At 33.1% G+C, this 22,118-nt stretch overlaps 2 protein-coding genes across 2 annotated transcripts; one reads left to right on the top strand and one right to left on the bottom strand.

Moving 5' to 3' along the window:
• The first annotated feature begins 186 nt into the window (after positions 1 to 186).
• Positions 187 to 8,307, top strand: LOC18097209 (UPF0481 protein At3g47200). The gene is made up of 2 exons (XM_006385964.3): positions 187 to 354; positions 7,080 to 8,307. Exons 1-2 carry the CDS (start codon positions 204 to 206, stop codon positions 8,213 to 8,215), a joined length of 1,287 nt encoding a protein of 428 aa, XP_006386026.3. The 5' UTR covers positions 187 to 203; the 3' UTR covers positions 8,216 to 8,307.
• A 6,063-nt stretch (positions 8,308 to 14,370) lies between these two features.
• Positions 14,371 to 19,701, bottom strand: LOC7493266 (uncharacterized). The gene is made up of 12 exons (XM_002304726.4): positions 18,422 to 19,701; positions 18,118 to 18,320; positions 17,837 to 18,034; positions 17,592 to 17,663; positions 17,218 to 17,313; positions 16,975 to 17,054; positions 16,745 to 16,820; positions 16,316 to 16,526; positions 15,978 to 16,171; positions 15,622 to 15,727; positions 15,381 to 15,470; positions 14,371 to 15,280 (listed from the first exon to the last, which is right to left on the bottom strand). Exons 1-12 carry the CDS (start codon positions 18,936 to 18,938, stop codon positions 14,529 to 14,531), a joined length of 2,595 nt encoding a protein of 864 aa, XP_002304762.4. The 5' UTR covers positions 18,939 to 19,701; the 3' UTR covers positions 14,371 to 14,528.
• Between the last annotated feature and the right edge of the window lie 2,417 nt (positions 19,702 to 22,118).

Genomic DNA, 22,118 nt, shown 5'->3' with positions numbered 1-22,118 from the left:
GAAACCCCTTGAAAACTAACACAGATAGAAATAACCACAAATTAAGATTGATTTCATGCAAACTATTATTGTGTTTGTTTTCAGAATATGTTTTTTTCATGACTTAGTGATAGTATATACGTGCTGTTTCTAAACACCAGCGATTGTATCAGTTCAATCACAGGATGGAAATTGTTGGAACATCAAGTACTGATAAGTACATAATGGATCAGAGCGATGAAGTTTCACTTGATATCAATGAGTTAGCCAATTCTTTGAGGGAGCAATTGAAGATCAAGAAGGCTTTCTCCCAGGCATGCTGCATCTACAGAGTCCCGGAACGATTGCGGAAGTTAAATGAAAAGGCATATACACCTCGAGTAGTCTCAATAGGCCCTCTTCACCATGGTAAGGAAAATCTAAAAGCTATGGAAGACCACAAAATAATGTACCTGCAACAATTTCTCGAACAGAATTTATTAGTAAGTGTGGAGGACTTAGTTTATGTTATCAAGGAGAATGAAACAGCATTACGTGATTGTTATGCAGAGACCATTAGTCTTAGTAGGAAAGACTTCGCAACAATGATCTTACTGGATGCTGTCTTCATTATTATGGTCTTACTGAACACGAAGTACTTGAGCGGGTATTATGAAAGCAGACGTAGTGACCACATTTTCTATCGTCCATTTAAGATAGTTGACGTAATGTTTGATATGTGCTTGCTTGAAAATCAGCTTCCATTCTTCATCCTCCAGAAGTTGTTTGAGCTATCCAGTGTAGCTTCCAATCCTGAGAATTGTACCCTTACTGAGCTTACCTGTTGGTTATTAACTGTACCATGGTCTGACTGGGTAAAAGAGGACAGTTGGAAAATAATCGATTCCTCTGGGGTACTTCATTTCGTTGACTTCCTAAGAAAGTGTCAGCAGCCAAAGGAACAGCGCTTTCCAGCTAAAGATGCTCTTTTTGACTCACCAACCGCAACGGAGCTCCATCAATCTGGCATTAAGTTTAAGAATTCAAAAAAAGGCTCATTATTAGACATAACATTCAGTAATGGGATTCTGGAAATTCCACAACTAAAAATAGATGACACCACAGAAATCTTATTCAGAAATCTTCAGGCCTTTGAGCAATGCCATCTGGGTAATGATAATTTCGTAAGTAACTATATTACTTTCATCAGCTGCCTCGTTAGGGCCCCTAATGATGTGGAAGTACTTGCTCGTAAAGGGAATTTGAAAAATATGCTAAATAGTGACGAAGCAGTGTCAAATCTTCTTTACAATCTTGACCAAGAAAATATTGTCACTGCTGGTGGTTTTCTTTCCGGTATCGGCGAAGATCTGAAGTCATATTGCACAAAGCGTAGGCACAAGTGGATGGCAACTTTTAAGCAGGTTTATTTCAACAATCCATGGACTGGCATCTCTGTTTTTGCCGCTACTTTTCTCCTTATTCTCACTGTCATACAAACAGTGTGCTCTATCATTCAATTGCCATAAATATTTAACCCCTTTGTTTTATTTCTTTTTATGATTGTGATGTACTTAAAATCATAAATCAATCTCCCTTCATTTCTTGTTTTCCAGATCTTGTTGCTGAATAAAATTAATCTCCCTCCTAAGGCAATACAACTTGGGAATTTAAAAAATGCCACTCTATCCTGGGAATCACTGTCCCTATAAGGTCATGATGCACCCTTGATTTTGATGGCTATTCCTTTTATCAATCTCCCTTTGCTTCATTTTGATGGTTATTCCTTTTATTTTATATTTCTTTTCTTCTAATATTTTCTTTGTTTCTTTTATTTTCTTTTTATTCGCTTCGTGGAAAGTCATGTCAGAAACAATACTGCTAAATGATAGAAGGCCGAGGCCTCCAGTTGAACCCTGATTTTAAGCTGCAGGGGTTGAGGATTTTTAGCTGGGCAAAGATTGCGCCTTTTAAATTTAGATGCAACAGTTAGCCCACTTGGCCAAACTTTTTTTTTCTCATGATCCATCCCTACTAAGGCCACTTTTTATAATTTGTCAGACAAGACAAAACATCATTCCACAAAGGATGATAACACGGTTTTTTTTTTTTAAAAAAAAAATTTAAAAATTTAAATATTTTATATTTAAAAATTATTTTAATATATTGATATAAAAAAAATATTATTTTAATATGTTTCTGAGTAAAAAATATTGTAAAAACAATTGTTACCATAGCATCCTCATATTGAAACTGAGTCTCATGACATAATGGGCAAGATTATGAAACAAAAATATTGAGAATGTATATATTTGCCTACAAATTAAACCATACAATCAACCCTGCCTAAAATCAGGTTTCCAGTAGAGGCTTGGGCCTTATATAACTTAGCACATACACACAGAAAATTTATGTCCTTCAGCCTTCAAGGATATTGTTCCTTTCTTGAATCCAACCCTACAACTATCAATGTTTTGCAACTTGAAGGTTAGGGTTGTTGACCGTTAATTAAATGCATATTAATTTAGATTTATTGTAAACCCCAGTTAAAAAAAATTAAATGAATAATTAAATTAATATCGTATGGAAAATTTGAAATAAATATGTATTGAGGATGGGAAAATAATTCCATAATGAAAAGAAAATTTAAGAAAGAATTGTATTGTAAGCACTCGTATTGTTTCTCTTTCCATCATTTATTTTATTCTTATAACTTCAACCAGCTCTTTGGAGTTTTAAGAAAATACAATATTGGTGAATAATTAATTGTATACAAAATTGCGATTAACCGGGGACTGATCTGCATTTATCTTCAAAATCATACTGCCCATCAAGCTTCTCGGTATTTGTCAATAATCATCTTCTCTTGATAATAAGATTGCCTTGTGCCTTGATTTAGACTTGAGATCAAATTTGATGGAGATATTATATAGACCCCACGTACAGGAAGTTACTTGGAAATCTCCACGCCTTTGGGCAATGCAATTGCGAGTCTGCGTAGATTTATAGGGAGTGATATTTACCATCACCAAGTTCCTTCATCCATGCTACTAAAAATGAGTTTAATGATGGTTTTGCTCCTGGCTTATTTGAGTTATCACAGATTGAGATCTGTGCTACTAATTTCATCAATTTTATCTCTAAATTATCATACTCAAGAAAATATTATCATGAGTACCTTTCTTCTTTTTTCAATATAGGTGTGAAACGAATCTGTATTTAATTCTAAATAATATACAAAAATTGTGATTCAATAATATCCATAGTTTGACCCCTTTTTTTTTTTTTTGTAATTCCAAATAAAACTGTGTCACAAATAGTTTTCATATATAATAGAAAAGAATATCAACATTATTTGCACATTTCTTTATCGTACTTTTTTTCTAATGAAAAAATATCATTTTACATTAAAGAAACCAAATATATGTTTTGGTTTCTCTACGTACCCATACCAAATTTTATTTTTTTCAAAAGAATAAAGTGTTTAACATTTTAGGAGGAGAAATTAACTCCTAATTTTTTACTTATTCTTTTCGACATGAACAGATCGAAGGAGAATCTTGCTTAGCAATGTGAAGTTGACAATTGCTTGGTCTCCGGCCCTTTTATGATCTCTGGAGAGACGAATAATAATGGAGGGCCAACCATTCAAAAGTATGGAAATTGTTTTTAGTGGTGTTGAAATGGAAAACTGATCATGAATCATTAATTATTTATTGATTCAACTAATTGATGGATTAACAGGAATATATAATAAATATCTCATAAATGTATGCATTTATTTTCTACCATACTTGTGTGTTTTATTTCCAGCCTGTATTGATTGTGAACAACACAAATGCCACATTGTCGCAACACAATTTATTTTTAAAAAAAGCTTCATTGACCTTACCTCTATTTCTCAAATGCCTTGAGCTTGATTAGTGAACAGCCTCGATTTTAATTACGCAACTTATAAATGTCAACGAAATTTGTTTTAAGAGATCTGGCATTGCAGCTGTTTTTTCCTTTCTTTATTCATCAACTAGTGACTTGTTTTTCGTTTCTGGGTGTCATTCAACTAGTGATATATATTTTTAATTGTTTTGTGTAATCCCGCTTGCAAATTCTCTTAAAGGTATATGTCTAGTCAATTACGCGAGTAGTTTTTTTAAGCTTGTTCACATGTTCAACTTGTCATAAGATTATTCTCCAGTTAAGAGACTGGAGTGAGTTTTTGTTTTATTGAGATTCACATGTACTATATATAACCTACCGAAACTTTCTGTCCTAACTACACAATCATTACGAACTTTCTGTATGTGGGAAAGCTCGTCGCAAAAACACTGCTAAGGAATTTGTGCAGAAAGTGAAAGCTAGTGCGATTTACTTGGTGCTTGGACAGGAAGCTTTCAAAGAAATCAAGGTATGTTCTAATTCCAAAGTTATTGTATTTACCATTAATGATAATTCTTTGTGTGGTTAAGTTTTTAGTTACATATTAGCCACTGTAATATTGTTTAGTCAAAGAAATCAAGGTATGTTAGGCACCTTTTTCTACATTGTTATATTGTTTGGTAATTGTAGAACTGATTTCTAAAATGGTTGAATTTACAATGGTGTATACCGAACACCATAGATAAATTGTTGTTTGAATGAGAATTCATTGTTAAAGGAAAATTTCAGCGCAATATGTAATTTTCTTGTTAGCTTACGGTAGGAATTTGGTTGGCTAGAAATAAATCAGTTTATCAAGACGAGATTATTAATTAAGATACAATATTTGAGTTAGTTCTTTATCATTTATCATTTGGCGTTATGGCTTAAGATAGTGGATGGAAACTACCAACACACAGGAACATACTTGTTTAGAGGTCCAGAAAGCATTATTCTCATTTGGTCTAACAAGTAAATTCTTGTTAGTTTTACTATAAAAAAAATCGATAAATATTAAAAATATATTTTTATCGGTAAATTTTTAAAAAATTTTATTAATAAAAATATTCTCTCAATATATACCGAGAAAATTACAATAAAAAATATTCTTAACATGCAACCTAACATATATTTATACGTTAAAAAAACAAGTGTCAAATAAAAAGGTACTAGTAATGTATCTGGTTACAGAAAATAATTATTCTTTAGAGTAAATAATTTTCTATTACGTACTAAATGCATTAAGAATTCCTTCGACCTGATACATGGCAGCGAAGCATGCAACCATATTTAGGCATCTCTAATTATTTCGCCAAAAAATTTACATCAAAAGAAATTGATTAAATTCCTCTTAATTCATCAAGTTGTGTAAAAAAATTGATTAAATTCCTCTTAATTCACCATATTTAGGATCAACAACAACTTTTGCCATTGTGTCCTTATAATTAATTTCCATCCCAAAGTAACGTCGCATATATATAGCACTAGGGATTTTCAAGCTTTAATATTTTACAGTCCTAAATAGTAGAAAAAAAATAGAATTTCAAAGCCCAAAATTATAGATAAATTTTTGACTAATATTTGTCTATCTCTGTTTACAAAAATAAATTAGACAGCTTTATTTTTACAAATTCTAAACCTAAAATCAAAAAATATTTCATAGTAAAAGTTGCGTGGTTAATAAAATCTAGCTAGCATTAAAATTTTTAAACTAAATAAATCCTTGTAATTCTTAATAAATAAATAAATATTATAATAAAAATAATTATGTCATAAAATTAAAAAATAACGCCCTGCGTCACAGAGTTCAAAAACAATTAAAAATTCAATAATATTGCAAACTAAAGTTCGAGTGAAATGAATTATCTCAATAGCAGACGAGTCAATAGTTTCTTGTTAATGAGAAGGTTTTTGTTTTTTTTTATAAGCAAAATAGATAAAGCCTAGAATAGGCAAGAACAACAACTCATGGAGTTTGCCGAAAAATACATCAGCCAAGAACCAAGCAAAAGAGACCCTAGAAAACACAAAGACTAGAAAAACAATAATAATAATTTAAAAAAAAACTGCAGCTCCAGCTGATCATTTTCCAGTAAACCAACAGCTGACGTTACCATAGAGAATTATTTGCAGCACCCTAAAACAGCATCAATAACTTCAACAGAACCTGCCTCTGATTTTCTAGCCCATAGCAGTAGCCATTTGAAGGAGCAGCAACAAACACTGTACGTAGAGATTTATCATTACGGAAATGTAGCTAAAACAAACGACTTCAAAATTCCGCAGCCAATGTTTTAATCCCAGCCTTTTTATTATCAAAACATCATAACATCTAGTGTTCTATAATCGATCTAAAGAAGCCACAATATTACATCCAAGCCACAAACTCAGATTCTTGAAACTCCTTGTTTAGCAAGTTGGTATGCCATATGGTTTATTTTGTCAAATAATTATCTTAACCTAAAAACTTAAGCTATTAGATAGGATTATAAGATATGATTTATATTATTTTCTAACACATCTCCTTAAATGAACTCTTTGAACTTCAAACTTGTACAGGTCCACCTTGTGTTTATTTTTTATCAAATAAATGAGGATTGTGAGATTCGAACTTGTGATCGCTTAGTTATCAAGGCTTTGATGTCATGTCAAATAACCAATTCAACCTAATAATTTAAGCTATTATATAAGTTCTCAAGATATGATTTATATTATTTTTTAATATGTTTTTTATTTTTTCTGGTAAGATTGTTTTTTCTGGCCAAAAAATTCTTTTGTGGGACCGTACATTTTGATGCCATTATAATTTAAGTGAGCTTAAGTGCCCATGAAAAATATCTGCGTTTAGCCATTATATTGCTATTGTGTGATTTAAGTGAAAGAAGTACAAATTTGATTTCATGCAAACTATTATTGTGGTTGTTTTCAGAATATGTTTTTTTTCATGACTTATAAGTGATAGTATACACGTGCTGTTTCTGAACACCAGCGATTGTATCAGTTCAGTCACAGGGTGGAAATTGGTGGAACATCAAGTAGTACTGATCAGCATATAATGGATCAGAGCGATGAAGTTTCACTTGATGTCAATGAGTTAGCTATTTCTTTAAGGGAGCAATTGAAAATCAAGAAGGCTTTCTCCCTGGCATGCTGCATCTACAGAGTCCCGGAACGATTGCGGAAGTTAAATGAAAAGGCATATACACCTCGAGTAGTCTCAATAGGCCCTATTCACCATGGTAAGGAAAATCTAAAAGCTATGGAAGACCACAAAATAATGTACTTGCAGCAGTTTCTCGAACAGAATTTATTAGTAAGTGTGGAGGATTTAATTAACATTATCAAGGAGAATGAAACGGAATTACGTGATAGTTATGCCGAAACCATTAATCTTGGTAGGAAAGACTTCGTAACAATGATCTTACTGGATGCTGTCTTCATTATTATGGTCTTACTGAACATTAAGTACTTGAGCGGGTTTTATGAAAGTAGACGTAGTGACCACATTTTCTATCGTCCATTTAAGTTTGCTGATGTATTGTTTGATATGAGCTTGCTTGAAAATCAGCTTCCATTCTTCATCCTCCAGAAGTTGCTTGAGCTATCCAGTGTAGCTGCCAATCCTGAGAATTGTACCCTTATTGAGCTTAGCTGTGGGTTATTGAAAGGTCAATGGTCTGACTGGGTGAAAGAGGACAGTTGGAAAATAATCGATTCCTCTAGAGTCCTACATTTCGTTGACTTCCTAAGCAAGTGTCAGCAGCCAACAGAGAAGCACCGTCCAGCGAAAGAAGAAGCTTTCTTAAGCGCACCCACTGCGACGGAGCTCCATCAATCTGGAGTGAAGTTTAAGAATACAGAAAGAAGCTCACTATTTGACATAACATTCAGTAATGGGATTCTAGAAATTCCACAACTAAAAATATATGATGTGATAGAAATCTTATTCAGAAATCTCCAGGCCTTTGAGCAATGCCATCATGCGAACGGGGATACTTTCGTAAATGACTATATTACTTTCATCAGCTGCCTCGTCAGTGCTACCAAAGATGTGGAAGTACTTGCTCACAATGAGAATATGAAAAATATGCTAAGCAGTGACGAAGCAGTGTCAAATCTTTTTCACAATCTTTTCATAGAAAATGTTATCTCTTCAGAAAGTTTTCTTTCGGGTCTCTGCGAAGAGCTGAATTTACATTGCAGAAAGCGTAGGTACAAGTGGAAGGCAACCTTGAAGCAGGTTTACTTCAACAATCCATGGACTGGCATCTCCGTTGTTGCTGCTACTTTTCTCCTTGTACTCACTGTCATACAAACGGTGTGCTCTATCCTTCAATTGTGATAAATATTTAATCCCTTTGTATATTCTTTTGTTTTTATGATTTCAATGTACTTCAAATCCTGAGCGATGGTAGTTCCTTTCATTTCTAGTTTTCCTGTTCCTGATCTTAAATCCTTTATATTAGTCGTGAATCCTTTATAGAAAATAAATTTTCATTAAAACTAAAATTCTTTATAGAAAAAAATACTTAATTAAAACTTAACTAACTAATAAAACTTATCTAGTATTAGGGTTTATATAAAGAAAAATACTAATTAAAATATTAAAGTTATAAGTCAAGTAAAAAAAAAGAATTCAAATACAACTTGGTAAATTAAAAAAAATCTTGCATTGTAATTTCTAAGAATTATTTTAAGGTTTTCTTGACCCGTGATTATCATAAAATTTTAATCTAATACAAAACATGACTTTTAGATTTTTCTAGAAAAATTTAAACTTAATTTAATAATTGAATTATAAATTATACTTGATTTATCAAATTGCATATCTAGAATTTTTTTAACTCTAAAAAAAACTAAAAATCTTAATCATTGATGAATTAATATAATAAACATTATTATACCAAAAATAGCAAAGAAACTTTCCCACGTCACAAATGAGGATCTAAAATGTTGCCAATTTCTTCATTTCGTTCAGCTTCAGCCCATCTAACAAAATATAAAATTAAAAAAAAAAGTCATTATTTAAAAGCCCTTTAATTATGGCGTGCAAATCTATTTGATAGAACAATTTGACCCTAGACTTGTAGAATCTCCAAATAAATTTGAGTCACTTACAATGATCGAATCTAAAAGTTTTGGGCTTTTCATTTAGATAGGCCATCTCAGAGGACTAAACCTCTTTTTAGGCTTGTACCTATTTGTTAAGTCCAAATACATATTTGTCAAACGTGTTTTAAATATAATAAATTTGTTTCTATTAATTGATTAGAACCTCCTAAATCAAAAATATTTACCCCGATTTATTGATTATAATTTTAAATTATATAAATAAACAAGCCTCAAAGCTCAAGCTCTGTCCTTTCTGTAATTATTCTTCGAGGATGATCATTGCTAGCAGCAGCAGCATGATATCATATTGCATACGTCGTTTTTGCACTTCTAAATAAACCAGAATAGACCTTACCTACATAATGCCGATCTGAATTCGGGTGTGAAAGGCAATAAGTTTGTACTGATTGTGAATAATATAAATGCCACATTGTCACAGTACATAAAAAATTTTAAAAGCTTCATTGACCTTACCTATATTTCTCACGTGCCTCGAGTTTGATTAGTGATCATCAGCCTCGATTTTAATTACGCAACTCTTTTTTTTATATATATAATAATATAGAAGGTATTATTAAAATCATGCTAGCCATTTAGAGGATGGCCGTCATGAAAAGATATAGTTTGTATATAAAAGAGATCCAATGGAGAGGAAACAAGAGATAGATAACAAAAGAAAAGGCCTACAACGTGATACCAAAACCATACAAACAGTCAACGTTATCTTTTGGCATTTGTCCATCGTTGAATGCAATCAACATTAATTTGAAGATTATTAACTGTGCAAGAGAAATATGCTTCACAATTCTTTAACCATGTAGACAACCGATGGAGGGTTAAGGAAAAGTAAAATTCTAGATTTGGTTGAATATCATTGAAAACCAAATTATTTATGGTTAACCAAATACTCCAAGTAATATCATAAAAGAGTAGTTTCCATATTTTCCTTTGAAACCTTCCATTTATCATCATTGACCATTGAACTAGTAGTTCATCATCAAGTGTGTTTCGAACACACCAAAAGACCCCTCACCATGAAATTAATTTTGGTGATACAAATTGGCATTGTATCAACATATGATTTGAGGAAGATCAAAGATTAAAAATTTTGCACGTGAATATAGGGGCTGAAATTAACCAAATCAAAAGAAAAATTGAACAAATTGAAAGTTTATTTATCAATTGAAGGTCAAAATGTATAAATTCATAATCAAGAACCAAAAATAAAAAAGACAGACAACTTAGGGGCTGATAATTGAGTTTGGTAGAAGTGAAATTGCATGAAATTAAAAATTTATAGGAAATTATGGGTGTAATTAAAAGAAATTGAAAGAATAGAGGCTCAATTAAAATTTTACAATCCTAAAAAAAAAACATAAATGACCCGTCGTTCATAATTAAAGAACAGAAGGTGAGTGACACGTCGTTCGGTTGATTGGACTCTGATTTTGCCAGTTTTGACTGATCGAGTTAGCAACTTCAAACGAATAAATGTAGAGTTATAGATCTTAAAATTGAGCAAGGTTGAATTCAAATGAAAGATGAGCATCCCCTTTACCTATTTCAAGTAGTCTTTGGCGACGATAATGTTAGAATTGCTCCGGCGATGTCTTGAAAATAGGGAACTCAGTCAACCCTGATAGTGCAACTTTCATGCAAAAACAAACTTCTTTCCATGTGTTTACACTCAAAGCCTTCTCAATGAATTCATATCGAGGTTCACAAAAAAAAATTTAAGATCAAGATATCATAAATGAATTGAAAACCTCCCAAAACCCTTAAGAAAGTTTCTTCTGGAACCATTACTGAACTACAGAAATGATACTGTTTATTTCAACATCAAAGTTAAATAAATTAGGGCAGAGGACTTTGAAAGCAATTAGTGTTTTCTGATAGGACTTTCTAAGAAGCAGGAAACATATTAGTTAGTTTTAGTTTCAAGACACAGTATAATGTTCATTAACTTACGGGTTCAATCTTTCATGTCCCTTCTCCGTGGTTTTACTATTTTGACAAATTGATTGCTGTTTGATTCATATAATAATCATGTTGAAGAAAAAAAAAGGATGTTAACTTAAACATTAATCATGTCTTGCATAGAACAACGACATGCAATCACAGACCTGAAGAAAATGAGCGCAGGTGTCTTATGACAGAATTGTTTGAACAGGAACTAAATAGCATATAAAAATAGATTTTACAATATTATGAAGATGTCAGAACAATTATCTAAATTCAGTTTTAAAAATTTTACTTTTAGCAGAGAAAAGTTCATCTGGATAGATCTATCAAATAATTAGACTACAGAAAAGCTTAGCATACACATTTATGAACTAGATGAATAGGTTTAAGTTCAAAACGTAGTTTATGATCATGCTAGAAGACCTTTCTAAAAAAAACAAGCATAACTTTTGATCATGCCAGACGACTCTTTTGACAGAAACAAGCATTAAATTTTTATTCGACTATTGTATTGTGCTTTAATTTGTCAGGAGATTTCATGAATTGTGCTGTTTCATGCAATTGTTTCCCAGCACCTAGTCATTGGGCAAAGTGGTTGCTTCCAAGCTTGTTGCAGCAAAACATGCTGGCTATTTCCCTGAACTTGCATCATTTTCAGCTTCAGATTGGGATGAACTTGTACTTTTTTCGCTCAGGATTTCCTTTATAACGGTTCTATGTACAGCGCCGAAGAACTTTGTGGATCCTTCACGCGATTGCATGCCCTATATCACTTTGTGTTCTCTTGTAGCTCATCCAATCATTGAGGGAAAAAAATCACGGTTGGCATATATATATATATATAAATTCTTCAGTATATTATTTTAAGACACATGTACAGGAGGAGATGAAAAGTCAGAGAGAACAAAAAATGTGATTCCTAAAAAAAACTAATAATTAAGAAATAAAGCTGACCTCTTGATGGAACTGCCTGCTTTGACAAATAATCCTGAAAGTTTAAAATAATATATGCTTATGGATTCAATGAAATTTTATTGAAGATTGAATTGAATTTATGGAGGGTTTAATTATAAGAAAAATTGATTTTTAAGTCAATTTAAATTTTAATTGAAAGCATTTAAAGTTCAAAGATCAAAATATAAATTTTAAGAGTTGATTTGGTCAAATTAAGGGTTTAATTGTATAAATATTGAAGTTTGATGGCCAATTAGAAATTTGAATGAAGAAATCCAAAACCAAGGACCACAATGGAAAGAGTGTGTAACTATAGGCATTGAAATTGACTGAATCAGGAGCTAAATTAAAGAAATTGAAAGTTTATTGATCAATTGAGGGTCAAAATCCACAAATTCAAACTAAGGACTAAAGTGAAAAAGACAAATATATTTAGGGCCGATGATAGCATTTGGCAGGGATGCAATTGAATTGATTTTTAAAATTAAAATTGCAATTGAGGACTTGATTGAACAAATATAAAATGGAGGCCTTATTTGGAATTTGGCACATTTTGGCGCCATTTCTTTGTAAATAAAATGGAGTGTTTTGTGCAAAACGATGTTTTGCATACACTGTTAAAAAAAAAGAAGAGGAAACATGGTATGGTGCCGTTTTGAACGGCTTGCATCTTCTTCTTCCCCTGCGCGCGAAGAGGCAGGGAAGAAGATGATTTTTCCCGCTTTTTCCCCTCTCTCTCTCCCCCCAAAAACCCGACACAACCCATACCCATCATACCCTGCCAACATGATGAAGAAAAGAGAGGGGAGACATGCCTTGGGGCGGCTGCACAGAGGCCGCCCCATGCCACATTACCCTGCGCTTGTACAGGGTAGGGTGGCTCCCTCTCCCCTTCCCTTATAGATAACAGAAGCTGGGGACAGTTTGAAGGGGGGATTTTGAGGGGAAAGGAGGTTACAGAGGAGGGAGGATTAGCAAAAAAAAAAAGAAACAAAGAACAGAGGGTAGAGTGGAGAGAAACCGAAAAAAAAAAAAGGGAAAGAAACAGGGGGATTGAGAGGGAACAGAGGAGAGATTTTTTAAAACCAGGAGGACGATTGTTTTGAAACAGGGGATGAAAAAAACAGAGGGAGAAAGGGTAAAACGAAGGAACAGAGAACAAAGGGAACAAACAGACGAAAAAGGACGGGGGGGGGGGGGGAGAAGACATTTTTACGTGAGGGAGTTTTCGCAGAGAGGGGGAGAAGTTTTTAGAGACAGAAAGATTTAGGGGGAGATTGTTTTTGAAACCAGAGAGAAAAGAACAGAAAAGAGATAAGAAGAACAGGGGACGAGAGAACTAACAAAAAAATACAGAAAGGGGGAGAGAAAGATTACAGAAGGGGGACAAAAAAAACAGAGGACGAACGACAGAAAAAGAGAGAGAACCAGGAAAGGAAAAAAAACGGAGAGGGACAGAGAGATAAGAGAAAAGGAAACAGAAGCATAGAGGGGGAACAGCAGGAGCAAAAAAACGAAACCCAGAAAAGGAAAAATGCATAAGGAAAACACAGAGAAAGAAAGAAGAGCCACCGGCCAAGTAGCTCCACAGTCTGCAACCGCAACGCCACCGCCACCAGAGAACGCCGCCGTGAGCCACCGCAGGTCAGCTTCCCCCGGCCATTCTCCTCTTTCCCCTTCTTCTGTTTCTGCGCCAGCTCCACTGTTCTGGAAAGTGAACAGTGAAGACCGGAGAGTCTCCCCTGTTTAAGGGCTGGTCCGGCCTATTAAAAAAAAAAAAAAAATCTTTGTATCAATTCCAGCCTGATCTTTTTTAGATCAAGTATTAAAATACTTTATTTTCACCAAAAACATTATAAAAAAATTACACAAAAAAATATATTGTTTTCATGCATATAATATAATCAAGTCTCTCAAAGATAAAAAAAAAATATATATATTTTATTTTTAATTTTAATAACTAGTTTATTAAAAACAAGAACTGAACCAATATTTTAAAAATTCTAAAAAAATTATTTTGTTTTTTTTAATACGTGGAATTATAAACTTATACGTAAGATATATTCTTGATATTAAAAATATAGTTTTTATATATATAAATATTAGAATGATTAGGTTTTTATCTAATAAAATAAGAATTTTCTTATTGAATCAGCCTATGCATTTGAATAGCTTCTTAAATATTCTATTTGTAAATTTAATCAAAAAAATTCTTGGCTGGTTGTTCCACATCTAAAATCCTTTTCTAAATATATAAAAAATTCAAAAACAACAAAAAATTAATTGGCAGCTTTCGAGCTTAATTTGGGTCTAAAAACAAAAGCAGCTTGTAAGCTAGTTATCCTATATAATTAGATATTTAAAACATTTTAATTTGATCCAATGATTAAATCAAACTCAAAAGATAAGCATGTTTTTACACTAGTCTTTGGAAACGCCAAAAAACTCTTAACAATTAAGCAAGTAATATAATAAAAATAATTATACTAAACTAATTAAGAAAGTGCCCCACACCAATTATTGTCCCCTTTCCTCGTAAGAGGTTTCAAGTTCAATCCTCCTCTTTATGTATTGAACTTAATTTATCTAACAGCAGAGTCACTAATCAATAGCTCTATCAACACTTGTTAAGGTTGAATGTTAAAATAAATAGTGTAAGATTCATCTCTCAGACTATGTAATGGTGCAAGAAGAAAATTTCTTTTGTCCCCCTTTGCAACAAAGCTGATTGGATGATATTGACTTAGTCCCTTGTTCATTACAAAGCTGGCTCCCTGATTAAAACCAGTATCTGATGATGACCCTGATTTGCAGCTAAGCTTCATGCTTTGACCTGACTTATAATCCACACCACTGTACACGTAGCAACCATTCTGGATACCTGATTCCAGGGATACAGTTCCGTCTTTTCCATCCAATCCAGAAACCACGCGGAAGATAGATGATCCATCATCATCAGCAGAATTTGTGAGTGTAAAGCTTCTGTCTTTTCCTTGCTGCACTAAAAGCATTCCAGGAAGATGAAAGGGTTCAAGCATGACTGATTTTCCAATAACATCTTTAACACTTGAGAGTTTCGAGGAAGAAGAGTCTTTAAATACAAGTCTAAAGGTGGCTTGTAGAGAAGCATCGGTGCCTGATTCCGGGAGCTTTTCCATTGATATTGATTGGTTTGAATTTGTTAACACAAAAGTCGAAATTCCAGACTCTTGGGAAAAAGATACTAATTGTCCATTATAAGAGCCAGGGATTGGTGTTATTGAGTCTGAAAGAGAATTTCCTGACCCGGATTTGAGGTTCCAGTCACCACTTGTATGACCAGCAAGTAGGTAAGGACCATAAAGTATTGCCTGAACAGAAGCATACTCATGCCGCTCATCTGAATGTTGTTCAGAGAACTTTGTCAGCTCTACGTCCATCATCATTATAGACATTCACGAAAATATTTTACATTTCAAGCAGGAATCCAAAGAAAATACCTTTAATGGCCTCTGTTCTCAAACTGATGGGAATCTGAAGGGTTAGCTTGTCACTGCTTCTCCATTTTCTATTGACTGATAAGAAACTACCTGCATTAGAAGCTGAGTATTAGAGATTATTCCAGGTATCACTCTGAAGATGCCCAATGAACTCTCCTATTAGCACTTATAAAATGTATTAAATCAGATATGAGAAACCTGTAGATTAACAGATGCAAATAGTCATGATTATACTTCACACCTGGAGCTGGTAGACGCAAACTCTGAGAATTTATTGTTGCAGTAGCACCTTCTGAATTTGTCCAAATTGGTATCCGCAAATACAAGGTCGATGCTTGGCTAGTCCCCTGCACAAATCAGATCCATTATGATCACAGGTAAGCCTTTTTTTTCCACCCCTTGTTAAGACTTTCTATTCTCTGTGCACTTGCACACTACAAAAATAATTATAAATTTCCAGTAGATTTAGCCACTTTTTAACATCCTTTTCCCAGCCAAGGAGGATCCAGGTTGAATTTTTTTTTTATTGGCAAGTACCTCCTTCAAAAGTAACACTAGTTTCCGTATGCTCATATGATAGATCGATTCAGCAAATACCTTCTTAGGAGAAAAGGTTAATGTCACCCGAAGATATGGATCCGAAGAAACGATAGGATCAACTTTCTGACTGAGCACAATCTGTCCAGATTTCCAATCAAGAGAGCTTGATATATACTGAATGATGTAAAGGCCTGGGGCTTCTCCTTCTTCAAAATATATGGAATCTCCCAGCTTTGAAAATGATTCAATTCCTGTGGGTACAGCAACAAAAGATAATATCAAATTGTTAGCACAGAAGCAGAGGTATGTTTCTCCTCTTACAAGTAAAAAATGATTAAAAACAGTGAACTGTATTAGCAGCTAAGAAAGGATGAGGCAGGTAACAGTTTCCACACCTGTTCCATAGCAGCACCAAAAAGAATCATACGAAGTCCCCCATCCATGATAGCTTTTGGCTTTGGAACTTCCAGGATATTGTGGAAGCATGTAAATCATCACTCCAGGTTCTGTTCCTCTTTGGATGCCTAGCACACCGTTTGTCAGAGCTCGCTCGTAATAATCTGCATAAGCCATTTCTTTGGTCCATCTGAACAGGTGGCGAGAGACCTACAGGTTGCAAAAAAAGTGCAGAGTATTTAAGCAGGAAAATTTATGTAACACGAAGATGAAAAAACTGCCAGGTAAATGCCGTATAGATGCCAAAATGTTTACTGACATACAGACCTTGGAGTCAAAATAAGTTTTTGAAAAGATCGAAACAAATTCTATTCATCAAGTACACATAAAATCTAAATCAGTAAGCAGAGATATGAGATGAAACACACCTTCAGCATATTATAAGTTGTGCAGGATTCCTCATTTTCTGTCTGTAACGTGCTAGCCAGTCGCTTTGGATCTGACCTACTCACACATCAGGCAAGGTGTCAACCAACACAGGATAAGATCTTAGCAAGCTTTTTTTTATGAAAGTAGAAGCAAGATTCTTCTATATGGAGGCATTAAACCTACTTCAGAATATCACTATTATTATTGAACGAAAAACAACAATCAGTACCAGAACTCGCTAACAGAAGTTCCTCCAGTTGCATAGCTGTGAGAAGAGTTGACTACATCCATGAAGAATGCTCCTATATCCTGGAAGATCAAATCTGTCTTAGGCAGTTTTAAGATCAGAGATCATGCATGCATGACTACTCTAACATGAACTGCAATAGCTCAGTAGAACAGTAATCAAAATGCTACAACATTTCATAGAAAATGTTGCTCAGGTAATCTATGATTAATATAAAGCATTAACCTTATAAAGAGGATCGCCAGTGATTTCATATCGCATCTGTGCACCGATGACAACAGGGATATGTGTATTGGCGTGGAAACCTGATATGTCATCGGCCTACAAGGAAGAGAAGAAGCTTCTATAAAATAGCCTGCATTCCAAATTCATTCTATTTGCAATATAAAAAACTCAGAAGTTCATCTTAAATTAGGCTTGCTCTAACTGATTGGAATGGTTATGTCAAAGATGATAACATTTCATTTTACAAAATCAGAAGCTTGTTTTCTCAAAGGGAAACTATTCTTATCGGCAAAAGGAAGGAAAAGACCTGAAAAACCAGAAGACTAAAACACCAGCCAAAAGCTGATAAACAACAATTGATAGTCATAAATTACCTGTACTGCAAGCAAACCAAGGAAGCAAGGCTTGTCAAACAGGTGAGCCAGCACCAAATGCTTTGGATCTCCCTGCACCAAAGTAACATTTAAGGCTCGAGTTAAAGATATCCAGAGGTTTATCTTCCACGGAACAGAGTAAATTCAAAAATATATCCATTCCAGCTCCAGGGAGACAATTCATAGGACTCATGAAGTGAAGAATCAGGAGAAGCAAAGGAAACTGCACAGATTAGTGTACTTACTGTTATGCTAAATAACTTGTAAAGGACATCATTCATACCACCAGTTTCCTCGTTGAGTGATAGATAATGCCTTTCAACACTGTAATTGGTTATAACGTTTCTAACTCGATTGTAAAAGTAATCAACCATCCACTTAACCATTTTTAAAGCTTGAGCATTATCTGCCAATGTATATTGGTCCAAAAGACCTGCTAGGATCTGTCAAAGTCAACAACACAAATGGTTAGTCGTATAACTTTCTAAAGAATCACTACAGTGAACCATTTTGAAGTAGATAGTACCTTATGAATGGTGTAATAAGGAGCCCAGACTGGCTTTATAGCTTCAAACCGATCAAATAATTCAGATGGGAAAGCAGAAAGGTATCCTGTTCCCATTTTCACCTGACAGGCAGATAGAGCAGAAACTACTGCAGACATTTTCTTCTTTAGAGTTTCATTATGAGTACTAGCCCACATCTGTGCTGATGCACTCAAATAGTGCCCTTCAACAAGCCAAATCAAATTTGTCTGTCATAAAAATATATGTACTAATATTGATCAACACTAAATTCAAGATCATCAGCAAAAACCACAAAAAACTAACCTACAAAATGTCCTCGAAGCTCGGAATCCGGTTTCTCCCAACCACCATAAGCTTTTCCTGGTGTAGACGAACCTGCAGTTTTCCTAAAGCTCCACACCAAGTTATTCACATCCAACATCAACAAGTACTCCAAGTTTGTTTGTTGAGCCTTCCAATGGATTGAACTTGGATCCAATCTCACATTATGCAATGACATTTCGTTAAGGAAATTTCCAGAGGATTTCAAAGGACTTTTCAAATTTCTATACATCATTTCCCAGCTATGCTCATCTTCTTCTCTCAGTATCTTTCTTGGCAGCAAACTGGACCAAGCAGAATCATCGGTAGGTATCAAATGATAATGTTCAAACATTTCTTCTTTCCATGTTTCATTCTGTGATGATAACAGTTCATATCGAAATGAATGTGACGATAACTGAGTCGGGATGTTTGTACACTCCTTGCTGATACCAAAACTACATAGCATAGACACCATGGCCAAAACTAACAAACCATTCATTTCTTTTTCCATTTGCATAAATCACAGTTCAAGAACACCCAATTTGAGTTAACTTAAGCTTAGCAGAACAACTCTTCTGAGTTCAAATTCAATTAAAAAGAATCAAAACATGAACTTTAACTAGAACCCAGAAACCAAAACCTCACTTTGCCAAAATTTGCAGAAACAAAGCTCAAAATCATCAAATTCAAGTGGTACTGATCTTATACCAATAAACACAGAATTGTACAAGACTCCAAGTCAAAGAAAAACACCAAAAACAAAGCGAGAAAGAATCAAAACCAAAGGGCCTTGAATAGCTGAATAAAACAGGGCACGTGAAGTCCCTATATATACATACACACAGCGCCAACAATAGCAAGAAAGAGTCCAAAAATATCAAGCTAAAAAGACTAAAAGCTATTACTCCTCCTACTACCACTACTACTCTCTTATCATCTCGTGAAAGGCAAGAATTTGGTTTCGTGCACATTAAAAAACAAAAGATAAGAAAAGAAACCAAAAACAACAAGGAATGTGTATTCTACACACACACACACACATACAGAGAGAGAGAGAGAGAGAGGGATTTAGAGTAGACAAGAGAGAGTATAAGATGACAGAGAAGAATCACGGATAAGGTGTCGGTTTCTATGGAAGGCTACTTGTGACTAAAATTTGCAGAACTGGAAAAGAGGAATCTGCAGTATCTGATGAGTAAAACTACAAAAACATAGAATCTATCTTTTGACAACTGTTGAGAGACAACAACACAGAGCTATGTATCTATTTAAATATAAAGTAAGAACTTAGCTGTTAAAAGGGTTCTATATATATATATATATATATATATAAGTTGTAAATATTTTTAAGTTCCCGGGTTTTTTGTGGGTTGTTCCTGTTTTTATTGGATTTGGAATAAGAAGAGAACGGTTTTTGCTCATTTGGTATAGAAAGATTAAATTTTTTTTCTCGTCAAATCTTAGATAAATCATCTCAACCAAATTAATAAATTAAGTAAAATAATTTATTTAGTTTTTTTAATTATTATTGGAATCACCATCTCAAAAGGTGTTATGGGTACAATTTAGGCTTAAAAATACTGAGTGAAAGTTAACTTAATTTATCAAAATCTAGTTTAATTTTTTTAAATACTAAAATAATATTATTTTAATTTTTAAAAATAAAAATCTTGTTTACGAAGCAAAAATCACAAAATATTTGATGAAAGTTTTCGTCGTTAGCTTTAGATTTTCATTAATCACTATATGAAATTTGGAATTTATGGAATTTCTTTCCCTTGTTTTTATTTAATGTTAAGTGGTATCTTTAGAATTAAGTTTATATTTAATATTGACAAATAATTTATCTATACCAGAATTAAAAAATTTATGAAAAAATGTCTTTTCTCATAACATTGGAGTTGAAACCTAAAAGATGATATGAAAAATACCAAAGCCAACTTCTCCACCCAATAATGTCCGTATGATAACTTTTGAAAGAAAAAAAACAATTCCTCAACTGTTGGACAGCATGAACAGTGTTTAATAATGTGATGTTTTGTGATTTTTAAAAATAATTTTTAATTGTTTATATATATTAAAATTATTTTTTATATCAGAATCATTAAAAAATATCTAAAAATCAATTTAATGTTTTTCTAGAAAAAAAACTTTGAAAGGTAAGTTGGAAAAAAAAAACACTCTCGAAGTATAGCAGAGTTAATAAAGGGTAATTTATTTAATTTTAATTTTTAAATTTGAATTATATTATTATTTTATTTTTGATAAATTATCTTTCCAGTCGAGTATGTAATCAATCAGTCTATTTTAATATCAAATGAAGTATGTACTGTAAATTGATCTTTTAGTTCCTCCCATTTTATTAAATATTGATAAAGGAAGGTTGACCTCACCTCCCCAGTCCTTAAAAAAAAATTAAGCTACTCGATCGAGACTTCTCTCCATTAAATCCAGGCTTGTTGATTCCTATGTGTTCATGTACTTTGAATAAAATTTGAGATGATGATAATTTCTTAAATTTATTTTATTAATTCATATTTTTTATGGTTTTAATATATGTTACATTAATTACTGAATTTGACAGTAATAAATTTCAATTAATCTTAAACATTTCTCATTCAATATCGAGTAAATTCATATAATAAACTGTTAATTAATAAATGAAGGCATGAAAAGGACTCAATTAATAAACCAGTTATTTTAAGAATTATTTGGTTGAATTTATCCAAAGGGCCAAATCATCCATGCAAGTTGCAGAATAGATTGAGAAAGAGAGTCTCATATCATGCGATTTGTAATTGGATGTAGCACGTATGATTCGATACTTTCCATAAAAATTAACTCTTCTTTTTAATTTAAAAAAAATAAAATATGACACTTTCCTTTTGTCACATCAGTTTCCTGATATTTATTTCAAATGCAACTGCATTGTTAACTTGTTTCCATGAATATATATATTAAAGTATTATTACAAAAATAAGATTAGTTCCAACAAGTCAATCCAGTAAACTTGGTATAAGATTTATATTATAAAGTATTATCAAACTAGTAGGAAGTTGGTTTTCGAGTTCATATCATAAAAAACAAATTTAACCTGATCTAATAGTCCAAAACTTAGTTCGAGTCGGGTTTTATATCAAACCAAATAAAAAATTGTTCAAGGATCCTAGTTTAACATTTTTAAAAATAAAATCTAAAATAATATTATTTTTTAAAATAATCCTAGTTCCATGTCTCAAGCACAGTACTGTCCAACCAAGTTTCATAAGAGAGTGTATGGTCATAAATGTTCTGTAGCTGCTAAGAATACCTTCTTGTTACACAAAGCTCTCATGTGATGGGACATTTGTGTTAAATATCTTTCAAGTCTCCATAGCTGAAAAGAAACCTCTCCTGGTTGGCTGTCGTTGCTTCCAAATATGTAGGTTAGAGAATTGGACAAGTTGCTCAAAAAATGTCTCGTACGTCTCATTCATCTCAGCTGGCTTTGTAATAATACATTAGTGGGGCAGGAAAAGAAAACTTGGTAGATCAAACAAAAATTTCTAGCCCTTCTTTCCTCTCTGATTAGAGGTTATCGTACGAGTTCAAATTATGGAGGATCTGGGAGGTTGTTTCTATCAAATTACTAATTTAATCTTGAAATATCATCCGACTCGCATCATTCGACAAGAAAAGTAAATATATGATTGATTCT

This window comes from Populus trichocarpa, chromosome 3 (assembly GCF_000002775.5).
Source record: "Populus trichocarpa isolate Nisqually-1 chromosome 3, P.trichocarpa_v4.1, whole genome shotgun sequence".
Classification (NCBI taxonomy): Eukaryota; Viridiplantae; Streptophyta; class Magnoliopsida; order Malpighiales; family Salicaceae; genus Populus; species Populus trichocarpa.
This window is presented reverse-complemented; position numbering and strand designations above follow the sequence as displayed.

Coding starts and splice junctions, on each gene's coding strand:
- LOC18097209 (XM_006385964.3), top strand. CDS start 204: ATGGATCAGAGCGATGAAGTTTCACTTGATATCAATGAGTTAGCCAAT. Junction 355..7,079: donor AAATGAAAAGGCATATACAC/CTCGAGTAGTCT, acceptor AGGCATATACAC/CTCGAGTAGTCTCAATAGGC.
- LOC7493266 (XM_002304726.4), bottom strand. CDS start 18,938: ATGCAAATGGAAAAAGAAATGAATGGTTTGTTAGTTTTGGCCATGGTG. Junction 18,035..18,117: donor CTTATTACACCATTCATAAG/GTACTATCTACT, acceptor TGACTTTGACAG/ATCCTAGCAGGTCTTTTGGA. Junction 16,821..16,974: donor ACTTCTGTTAGCGAGTTCTG/GTACTGATTGTT, acceptor ATGTGTGAGTAG/GTCAGATCCAAAGCGACTGG.